The 12139-nt window shown below is 44.5% G+C and overlaps 1 protein-coding gene across 2 annotated transcripts in view; it reads left to right on the forward strand.

Moving 5' to 3' along the window:
• The window catches only part of tmub1 (transmembrane and ubiquitin-like domain containing 1), a 23949-nt gene that overhangs the window by 6923 nt on the left and 4887 nt on the right, over positions 1-12139 (forward strand). For both annotated transcript variants that reach the window (XM_043687551.1, XM_043687550.1), the window contains exon 2: positions 9292-10059. In XM_043687551.1, the coding sequence (XP_043543486.1) occupies positions 9332-10059 (728 nt within the window). In that variant the 5' untranslated portion in view covers positions 9292-9331. The remainder of the gene's footprint in view (positions 1-9291; positions 10060-12139) is intronic.

Consider the following 12139-nt stretch of genomic DNA (forward strand, 5'->3'; position numbering starts at 1 on the left):
ATACATGTCAGGTATAGACAAGATAGATCGAGTGAATCCTTAGAGTATAAAGGCAGTAGGGAATGCTTAAGAGGGAATCAGGACAGCAAAAAGGGGACATGAGATAGCTTTGGCAAATAGAGTTAAGGAGAACCAAAGGGACAAAAGGGTATCTAGGGAGAGAATAGGGCCCCTCAAAGATCAGCAAGGCGGCCTTTGTGTGGAGCTGCAGGAGATGGAGGAGATACTAAACAAGTATTTTGCATTAATATTTACTGTGGAAAAGGACATGGAAGATATACTGTGTAGGGAAATAGATGGTGACATCTTGAAAAACGTCCATTTTGCAGAGGAGGAAGTGCTGGATGTCTTGAAACATAAAAGTGGATAAATCCCCAGAACCTGATCAAGTGTACCCTAGAATTCTGTGGGAAGCTGGGGAAATGATTGCTGGGCCCATTCCTGGGCCCAGGTATTTGTATCATCGATCGTCACAGGTGAGGTGCTGGCCAGCGTGGTGTCACTGTTTAAGAAGGGTGGTAAGGACAAGCCAGGGAACTACAGATCAGTGAGCCTGACATCGGTGGTGGGCAAGTTGTTTGAGGGAAGGATGTGCATGTATTTGGAAAGGCAAGAACTGATTAGGGATAGTCAACATGGCTTTGTGTGTGGGAAATCATGTCTCACAAACTGGATTGAGTTTTTTGAAGAAGTAACAAAGAGAATTGATGAGGGCAGAGCAGTAGATGTGATCTATATGGACTTCAGTAAGGCGTTCGACAAGATTCCCCCCCGGGAGACTGGTTAACAAAGTTAGATCTCATGGAATGCAGGGAGAACTAGCTGGTTGGATACAGAACTGGCTTGAAGGTAGAAGACAGAGAGTGGTGGTAGTGGGTTGTTTTTCACTCTGGAGGCCTGTGACCAGTGGAGTGCCACAAGGATCAGTGCTGGGTCCACTACTTTTCATCACTTATATAAATGATTTGGATATGAGCATAAGAGGTACAGTTAGTAAGTTTGCAGATGACAACTAAATTGGAGGTGTAGTGGTCAGCAAAGAAGGTTACCTCAGATTACACAGGATCTTGATCAGATGGGGCAATGGCTGAGAAATGGCAGATGGAGTTTAATTTAGATAATGCGAGATGCTGCATTTTGGGAAAGCAAATTAGAGCAGGAATGATACACTTAATGGTAAGGTCGTATTGAGTGTTGCTGAACAAAAGGACCTTGGAGTGCAGGTTCATAGCTCCTTGAAAGTAGTGTCACAGGTAGATAGGATAATGAAGACGTTCGGTGTGCTTTGCTTTATCGGTCAGAGTATTGAGTACAGGTGTTGGGAGGTCATGTTGCGGCTGTACAGGACATGGGTTAGGCCACTGTTGGAATATTGTGTGCAATTCTGTTCTTCCTATTGGAAGGATGTTGTGACACTTGAGAGGATTCAGAAAAGATTTGCAAAGATGTTGCCAGGGTTGGACAATTTGTGCTATAGGGAGAGATTGAATAGGCTGGGGCTGTTTTCCCTGGAGCATCAGAAGCTGAGGGGTGATGTTATAGAGGTTTATAAAATTGAGGGGCATGGATAGGATAAATAGACAAAGTCTCTTCCCTGGGTTGGGAGAGTCCAGAACTAGAGGGCATGGGTTTAGGGTGAGAGGGGAAAGATCGAAAAGAGACCTAAGGGGCAACTTTTTCACGCTGAGGGAAATGAGCTGCCAGAGGAAGTGGTGGAGGCTGATACAATTGCAACATTTAAAAGGCATCTGGATGGGTATATGAATAGAACGGGTTTGGAGGAATATGGGCCAAGTGTTGGCAAATGGGACTAGATTGGTTTGGGATATCTGGTCAGCATGGACAAGTTGGACCGAAGGGTCTGTTTCCGAGCTGTACATTTCTATGACTTTGACTTTACAACTGATCCAGTATCTGTTCATACGTCAGTCCTACCGTTCCAGTAATCAGTTTGGTAAATGCTTCTTGCACTCCCTTCATAGCCCTGTGCAATTGCAGGAAGGCATCCCCATTCCTGTGCTTGAATTCTCTCACAGTGATGGCCAACACACTGCCTGCAGGACCTATATGCTTCATTTCAGGCATAACATTCGCTGTTTTTCATTCTGATAGAAACTTCTCATTATATTTAATTTTGGAGAACTATACCCAACTGTACACATCAACTATGTCATGTAGCCATTTTTGCCAAAACCCAAGTCCTAAAATACATTTTGGTGAAGCTTTTTGTCGTGCACTTATCAGGGCAATTCACAAGAATACCATTTTAAGGAAAAAGCCAACATTCATACTTTGAGTGGAGAGGGCTATTTCATTAGCAAGTGGACTCTTGGATTAGTAGCAATGTTGCCTTGGAGAAAGCACTGTCAGTGCTGATTGACAGACTTTGTTTTGAACCATACAGTTTGACCCGGATTAGTCATGGTATTGGAATGAACCAGAGAATGGCTGTCACCTGCTTTGTTGATACAGATTCAATGTGTTCTATCTGCAAAGAACAAGGCCCTGTGCACCAGTGACTCCATTTACCTACCAATCAGCATGAAGTATAAATGTTAGTCTTTGTTCTTGTGTTTCTAGGCTGTTACTTGTATCCTCCACCGTGAAGGCTGATGCAAAATGTCTGCTCGGTTCACCTGCCATTTGCTTATTTTCTAGGATTAATCATCCAGAGTCATGATCTGTAGGACCAATTGCTAACTCCTCCTTTCTAAGTCGGTGTGGAGACCCTTATTATTTTACGTTTCTAGCGAGCCTATTCACATACTGTCATTTTTACATCGTTGCTTTTGATCACTTTTTGCATCCTTTTATGTTTTGTCCTATTTTCTGACCTGGCCATCTTTGCCAATGTTGTGTTGAACATGATGCCAAATTCCACTGCAGTAATCTCTTGGTCCATATCCTTCACATTCATCTGCTTAACTAAAAGCCCCTTAAATGTTCCTATTGTATCTGCCCCTGGCAGCACGCTCCACACACCTACCGCACTCTGCAAAAAAAGACCTGCTTCTCACATCTCCTTTGAATTTTGTCTTCTCTCTTTAAATACAGGCCCCTACTTCAGTATGACTTTATTGATTGATATTATCTTATTATGCAATGCCTGTTCTAGTATAGCCTGACCTCTGGGTCGTCCCAGAATGTGTTGATTTAAGAAACTGTCTTTAAAATATTTTAAGAACTTTATATTTCATCCTACTGCTTGGTTATTGTTTGGATGTCTGTGCACACTCCCGCGACTGACTTGACTTTTTAATTTCTCATCTCTACCCAAAGCTCTTCTCTTACTTGTTTTGTAAACTTGGACGTAATATTAACTAAGAGAGCCACCTCTCTATCTTCTAGGATCCTGCTCTTGTTAAATCTCCTTCAATATTCAGATTCCATTCCATTTCACCTTGGAACAATATCTCAGTCACATAGAATGTGCTGCTTGACTGCTGTATTTCTTCCAGCTCCACTCTTTATCCACTCATATCCAAGTGCAGCCAGTTCTGGACGATATCCAGGCTTGGGCTGACAAGTGGCGAGAAATGCTTACGTAACAAAATTACTAGGCAGTGACCTTCTCCAACTCTAACCAATGCCCTTGGCATTTAGTGGCCTGACCATCACTGAATCTTCACTGAACATCCTGGGGATTTCCATTAACCAGAAATTGAACTGGATGATCTACATAATTATTGTGGTTTCAAGAGCAGGCTAGAGGCTAGGAATCCTGCAGTGAGCAACTCACCTTTTCAAAGCCAGTCTACAGGGCATGGTCAGGAGGGTGGTGGAATACTTTCAGATTTCCCAGATAGATGTATCTCCAACAATACTCAAAAGATTGGCATCAAAACCTTCATTCATTCCCTCCACCCTGATGTTCACTCACAGCAATATTTACCATTTACACTGAAGCAATTTACCAAGGTTCCTCTAACAGCACCTTCCAAATTTGTGGCTTAAACCCTGCAGAAGGACAAGGACAGCAAATACATGGGAGTTCCCATCCTAGCCACTCATCATCATGACATGGAAATATCACCATTCCTTCCTGCCTAACTGCATTGTATGTGTTGGTACATCCTAAGGATAGCAGAGGTTTAAGAATCAGTTCACCACCACCTTATTGAAGACAACTAGTGATGGACAACTAGTGCTGACCCAGTGTGATACCCACATTCAGCAAAAGAAAAAAAATTCCCTTCAGCCGTGTTGAACTGTGCTGCACTTTGTGTGCAGAACACACCTGGGCAAACTTCTGCCTTTTCCTCTCTAGTATTTACTGAGTTGTGGGCCATTTGTGCAATTGTGTTCCTGCAATTTCCTTTATTTTCTTCACAACCTTCATGCACCTTATCTGTCCTGAGATTCATTCACTCTAAGCTTGTACACAGTGCCATAGCTCATTGCTGCGTCCTGTCTCAATTCCCCACACCGGTCTAGGGGACTAATTTATTATTTAGTGATTGCAAATCACAAGAATCAAATTATCATCTCTGTAGATGGCTCACTCTTTAGCAGTGTGGAGCATTGATTGTCTCTCTCCACAAATTCATTTCGGATTTGCACTGAGGCCCCAGCAGGGCAGGATGACTGCACAGGGGCCCTGGCTTGTCCTGACCCTGTCGCTATGGCTGTTCAAAACAAGTCATTCAATTGATGGAGTTTTCCACAAGAAAATTGTTAATGACTTCCTGTGTCTCCCATTCCTTGATGTAGAGGATGTTTGCAGGAGTCCTGCTTGCTCAGGATATGTGGTCCTTAGAGTGCTGAGATGAAATCAGGGAAGAAGGATTAGATTAGATTAGATTACTTACAGTGTGGAAACAGGCCCTTTGGCCCAACAAGCCCACACCGACCCCGCCGAAGCGCAACTCGCCCAGACCCATTCCCCTACATTTCACCCCTTCACTTACCGCTACGGGCAATTTAACATAGCCAATTCACCTAACCTGCACATTTTTGGACTGTGGGAGGAAACCGGAGCACCCGGAGGAAACCCACGCAGACACGGGGAGAATGTGCAAACTCCACACAGTCAGTCGCCTGCGGGGGGAATTGAACCCGGGTCTCTGGTGCTGTGAGGCAACAGTGCTAGCCACTGTTGGCCATAAAGGTGGGTTGGTCATGTCATCGTGAGTGAGAGAGGGGCAGCACAGATGGTTTGAATTAGCTGGTGGTTTTTGGTAAGTCGCTGGATGTGTGAGGGAGTGATATTGTGAGGACAGGAAGCTAGGAGAATTGAATTTAATTGAATTTATTGTCACGTGTACCGAGGCACAGTGAAAAGCTTTGTCTTGCGAGCAATACAGGCAGATCACATAGTTAAGTAGCATAGATAATAAATAATAGGTAAACAGTGTCAAAAACAAAAACACAGGTACAGACGAATGCTAAGAGTTTGAGAGTCCATTCAGTATCCTAACAACCGTAGGGTAGAAACTGTTACGAAACTGGCTTGTATGTGTGTTCAGGCTTCGGTACCTTCTCCCCGGTGGAGGTTGTAAAAAAACATTGCCATGGTGTGATGGATCTTTGAGAATGCTGGCGGCCTTTCTTTGACAGCGGGCCTGGTAGATAGATTCTATAGTTGAGAGGTTGGACTTTGTGATCGTCCAGGCTGAGTTCACCACTCTCTGTAACCATCTCCGATCTTGAATGGTACAGTTGCCATACCAGGTAGTGATACATCCAGACAGAATGCTCTCGATGGCGCACCTATAAAAGTTGGTTAAAGTATTTGCTGTCATGCCAAATTTCCTCAGCTGCCTGAGGAAGAAGAGACATTGTTGGGCCTTTGTAACCAGAGCGTCCACATGCAGAGTCCAAGAAAGCTTGTTGTGGATGACCACTCCCAGGAACTTGACAGTCTCCACTTGTTCCACCTCTGTGCTGTTAATGTGTAGGGGCACATGTGTAACATCCCACTGAAAGTCAGTAATGAGTTCCTTAGTTTTGCTGGCATTGAGAGCTAGGTTGTTCTCAGTGCACCATTTTTCCAGGTCTTCCACCTCCGTCTGTAGTCTGTTTCGTCACCATCTGAGATTCCACCGACTATGGTGGTGTCATCAACGAACTTGTAAATGGCTTTAGTCTGGTATTTGGTGACACAGTCATGGGTATGTACAGTACGCACTGAGTACGCACCCCTGGCCTCCAGTGTTGAGTGTTAGTGAGGATGAAATATTGTCCCCAATCTTCACTGACTGTGGCGTGTGGGTCAGGAAACTGAGGATCCAGTTGCAGGGAGTGGGGCTTAGTCCGAGATCACTAAGTTTTAGTGATCAGTCTCGAGGGGATAATAGTGTTGAAGGCTGAACCGTAGTCAATGAGTAGGATTCTTATGTAGCTGTTCTTGGTGTCAAGATATCAGAGGAGTGATCTGCCATCTGACGTGGATCTGTTGGTCCGAAAGGCAAATTGCAATGGGTCAAGAGTAGTGGGGAGACTGGAGTTGTTTAATGCCATGACCAGCCTTTCAAAGCACTTCATGACCACTGAAGGTAGGGCGACTGGGCGGTAGTCATTGAGACATGCTGCATGAGCAGCCTTAGGCACAGGGATGATGTTTGCCCTCTTGAAACAGGCAGGTGCTGCAGGGAGAGGTTGAAGATGTCCGAGAAGACCTCTGCCAGTTGATCTATGCATGCTGTGAATGCACGGCCTGGTACTCAGTCTGGTCCCATCGCTTTCCTTGGATTCACGTAAAGGAAAACAGATCTGACCTCTGATGCAGTGACTGTTGGCATAGGTTCGTCAGGACGTGTCAGAATAGGTGTTAGTCTCCACAGAAATTCTGCTCAAAGTGAGCATAGAAGGCATTGAGACAATGTGGGAGGGATATGTCATCGTCTGCTATCTTTTTAGAACCTGTGATGTCATTCAGCCCTTGCCATAGTCGCTGGGTGTCTGGGTCTCTAGTTTGGATCAGTATTGGTCCTTGTCTTAATGGCTCTGCGAAGGTCATGCTTGGATTCCTAATATTTGAGTGACTCTCCTGATCTGAAGGCCTCACCCCTGGTTATTAGCAGGTTCTGTTTGTCCTGATTCATCCAGGGTTTCCTGTTGGGGAACACCCGGATTGACTTCCTCGGTATGCAGTCCTCCACAGGCTTGCTGATAAAGTCTGTGATAGTGGTGGCGTACTCGTCCAAGGTACCTGTGGACTGATTGAACATGGCCCAATCAGCCGATTCCAGAGAGAGATGTTCAGCAGAGGATTCCGGTTATGACGCATACAGTTGTATTCAGTTCAGCATCAACAAGATGTGTGGATGCTGGCCTATGCCAGGTAGGTGCACAGTACTCTGTTGGGGAATTCAGTGAACCATATCTGCAGAACATCAACAACTCTCTGGCAATTAGCCAGAGTGTACTATGTGGTATACTGTTGTTATCCTAATGTGCTGGGTATCAATATACAGTAATCTCTTTAAAAAGTTGACAATTATTTGTTCTTAAGGTGGTGATGCAGGCCATTCCCTGGTTGTCCTGATATGGTTGTAAAAAATTTATGTTCTAATCAACCTGTTCAGAAATGTTAGTACACACTTCTGGAACAGGTGGGAATTGAACCTGAGCCTCCTGGCTCAAAGGTAGGGATGCTACCACTGCATCACAAGAAACTCTTGGTAACTGCTCATCTGTTTCAGAGGCTGTAATAGGCCCAATGTGTCATGATTCCTAAAAGTGTTTCCTTTGTTTTAACATTTATCAAGTGATGTCTTCCTATACATTCTAATTTTTGAATAGCTGTTCCATCTTTGTTCTACTCTGCAGACCCTTCTACGTTTCTTGCTTTGTCAAAACTTGGAGTTGTAAGAATTATAGAGTCGCATGTGGGTCTAGGTGAGGTAGGGAGCAGGAGAATGTGACTTAGCCCTATGATTCCTGATGAAGAGCTTATGCTCATAACATTGGTTCTCCTGCTCCTCAGATGCTACCTGACAGGCTGTGCTTTTCCAACACCACACTCTTGACTTTCGAGCCTGTTCATCAATCAACACGATTATGGCTGATCTATGTCTAACTCATTGGACTTCATACTGTAACCCTTACCCAGCAAAGATCTATCAGACGCATGTATCAACACAAAGAGAGAGCTCTACATATCCACATTCCCCTTTGTCTGTCAAAGTGCTTCCTCACATCCTATCATCAATGGCCTGTCACTTTTTTAGTTAATTTTTTGTTTGGGCTCGTCCAACAGAGGAAATAGTTTCTATCTGTTTCCATTGAGTCAGGTGACTCATGCACAACAATAAATTGCACAGGGACATTGATAGATTCATGGAGGAATAAAACTCGAACTGGAATTCCATGTGGGGAAATGTAGGGTCATCTGTTTTCGACTGAAAGAAGAGCAGAGAAATTTCTCAGTGGTGCAACCCTGGAAGTCTGAGTGTTACAGAGATGCAGAGGTAAAATGTAGAATAACAATAAAGCTAGGGGTTATGTAAATTGAAAAGTGAGGGCTGAAGCAAAGCTGCAATCAGACTGAGCTGTGGGGTCAGACTGTATCTTGAATGAGTGGGGTCAGTTATGGGCCCTGCATCTCGAGGAGGAGAGATTGACCTTGAAGCATGTACCATACATTGTAGATTCACTGGGTAACAGCTAAAACAGTTTGACTGCGTGGGTGGATTGCACATATTGGTCTTGTATTCTCTTAAATGTCAGATATAAAGGAATTTTTAAGATTATAAATTTCAAGTTAACTAAAAAAAAATGCAATATACCCTAATCTGAATTCCCCTTTTCAAATATGAGCTGGCTGTCTTTGACAGAGCATCTATTGTCACAGTCAGTAATTCCATTCGAATAACCAGTGTTCGAAAGGGAGTTGCTGGCCTAGACTATTAACCCACAGACCCTTGTAATGTTCTCCAGACCTGGGTTCGAATCTCTCAATGGCAGGTGATGGGATTAGAATTCAATAAAAATCTGGAATTGAGACTCATGATGACCGTGAAACCACTCTATTGTCAGGAAAAACTCATCAGGTTTAGTCATGTCCTTTTAATGAAAGAAACTGCTGTCCTTACCTGGTCTGGCCTGTGTGTGAATCTAGACCCATAGCAATGTGGATGACTCTCAAATACCTCCTCATCAATTTAGAATGGTCAGTAAATGCTGATCCAGATAGCCATGGTCATTTACTGTGAACATGAAAAATATACTTTCTGAATGATGTTCATGTTAATTCACCAGGTTTCCTAATCATTTTGTTTTCACTCAGATTGTTTCCTGAAATCATCTTTGAGTATATTGCAGCTCATGGTCTTCCTTTTTGCTTTTCAGTTTCCCAGTTGAATGTTTCTGGCAGGCGGTAATCTGTGTCATGGCAGTGATTGAAGGAATCGGTGATGAGGTGACCATACTCTTCAGCTTGTTTCTCATGGTGTTGGTGTTAGTCCTAGCCTGGGCTTCCACTCGCACTGTGGAACGAGCTGATCAGGAGCTACAACCAGCTGAGGATCCCCCTGTAGCTGTCACACAGGAGCAGCAGACCCATTGCACCTCTCCGCCCAACCACTTATCACACCAAGGAGAAACTACATCCAACGCATCAGAGTCTGAATGCATTGCTGAGGAGTACAAGCAGAGCAAAGAGGAGGAGGAAGAGCTGAGCGAGGAGGAGGAGGAAGTGGAGAGGAAGGAGAGCGAGGAGGAGGAAGCAGAGGAAGAGGAAAGGGAGAAAAGGAGCGAGGAGGAAGAGAGATCGAATCATTATGAGGAGGTGGAGGCTCAGGAAAAAGCAAAAGGGAATGAGGTGGAAGAAGAGACTTTAGCCAAACATGAAACATCTCCCACTGAAAAAGGAGCTGAGGGGCTGGATACAGATGATGTGTCTGAATTGCTCACCTCACCACTTGATACTGCGCAGTTACGTCAGCGTCTGACCTCTGCTGGTGATGGGGAGGGACTTGAAACTCTAAACGTTGGTGACCAAAGCTCAGACAGTGACTGTACTGAGGACAGCTTCATAATGCTGAGGCTAAAGTTTTTGAATGACACTGAGAGAATAGCTCGGGTTAGACCTGAAGACACAATTGGAGAGATAAAGAGGTAAAAACCCTACTCAGCACTGCTTCGATTCTGTGACACATCAATTCATGGAGTTATTCCATCAGGCAGGCAATTTATAGCATGACTCATTATCATGTGTCTCTTATCGTGTCATAGCGATGTAGAGCACAGAAACAGACATTTTGGTCAAGCTCGTCCATGCCGACCAGATATCCCAACCTAGTCTAGTCCATTTGCCAGCATTTGGCCCTATCCATGCCCCTAATGATGTTACAAACCTATATAAGGTCACCCCTCACCTCCAAAGTTTCAGGGAAAACAGCACCAGTCTATTCAGCATCTCCCTAAGCTCAAATCCTCCAATCCTGGCAACATCCTTGTAAATCATTTCTGCACCATTCCTCTCTTGGTGCATATTGCTTTCTAATGCTGTCTCTCTTCCTCCACAGACCCCCTTTCTTTTGGTATCTATTGTGACCATAAGACACTAGAGCAGAAGTAGGCCATTCAGCCCATTGAGCCTGCTCTGCCATTCAATGAGATCATGATTAGATTAGATTACTTACAGTGTGGAAACAGGCCCTTCGGCCCAACAAGTCCACGCTGCCCCGCCGAAGCGCAACCCACCCATACCCCTACATTTACCCCTTCCCTAACACTACGGACAATTTAGCATGGCCAATTCACCTGACCTGCACATCTTTGGACTGTGGGAGGAAACCGGAGCACCCGGAGGAAACCCACGCAGACACGGGGAGAACGTGCAAACTCCACACAGTCAGTCGCCTGAGGCGGGAATTGAACCCGGGTCTCTGACGCTGTGAGGCAGCAGTGCTAACCACTGTGCCACCGTGACTCGATCTGATAATCCTGAACTCCACTTTCCTGCTTTTACCACATAATCCTTGATTCCCTTCTGACTAAAAATCTGTCTCTCTCAGCCTTAAATATAATTAATGACCCAGCCTCTACAAGCCTTTGCAGTAAAGAATTTCAGATTCAGAACTCCCGGAGAAAAAAAATTTCTTCATCTTTGTTTTAAATGGGTAACCCCTTAATCTCTGATTATACTCATTGATCTTAGACTCTTCCACAAGGGGAAATGGCCTTTCTGCATCTACAGTATCAGGCCCATTAAAAGCCTTATATATTTCAATAAAGTCTCCTCATTCACTTCAACTCCAGTGGGTACAATCTACTCAACCTGTCCTCATAAGAAAGCCACTCTGAACTTCACTACGGAGATAATGTCTTAGTAGTATTTTGTTGAACTATTAATCCAGAGATACACATAATGCTCTGGGGAATCTGGGTTCAAGTCCCACCATGGCAGATGGTAATATTAGAATTCAATAAAAGTATGGAATTAAGAGTCTAATGATGACCATGAAACCACTGTTGATTGTCAGAAAAACCCATCAGATTCACTAATGTCCTTTAGTCCTTCCTTACCTGTTCCTGGCCTACTTGTGACTCCAGATCCACATCAATAGAACATAGAAGAATACAGCGCAGTACAGGCCCTTCGGCCCTCGATGATCCAAGCCCACCTAACCTACACTAGCCCACTATCCTCCATATGCCTATCCAATGCCCGCTTAAATGCCCATAATGAGGGAGAGTCCACCACTGCTACTGGCAGTGCATTCCATGAACTCACAACTCGCTGAGTAAAGAACCTACCCCCACTTAATTTAAAGCTATGCCCCCTTGTAATAGCTGACGCCATACGTGGAAAAGGATTCTCACTGTTGACCCTATCTAAACCCCTAATCATCTTGTACACCTCTATCAAGTCACCCCTAAACCTTCTTTTCTCCAATGAAAACAACCCCAAGTGCCTCAGCCTTTCCTCATACGATCTTTCTACCATACCAGGCAACATCCTGGTAAACCTCCTCTGCACCCGTTCCAGTGCCTCCACATCCTTCCTATAGTATGGCAACCAAAACTGCACACAATACTCCAGATGCGGCCGCACCAGAGTCTTATACAACTGCAACATGACCTCAGTACTCCGGAACTCAATTCCTCTACCAATAAAAGCCAGTACACCATATGCCTTCTTCACCGCACTATTCACCTGGGTGGCAACTTTCAAAGATCTGTGCACATGGAC

Source organism: Chiloscyllium plagiosum, chromosome 4 (genome assembly GCF_004010195.1).
Source record: "Chiloscyllium plagiosum isolate BGI_BamShark_2017 chromosome 4, ASM401019v2, whole genome shotgun sequence".
NCBI lineage: Eukaryota > Metazoa > Chordata > Chondrichthyes > Orectolobiformes > Hemiscylliidae > Chiloscyllium > Chiloscyllium plagiosum.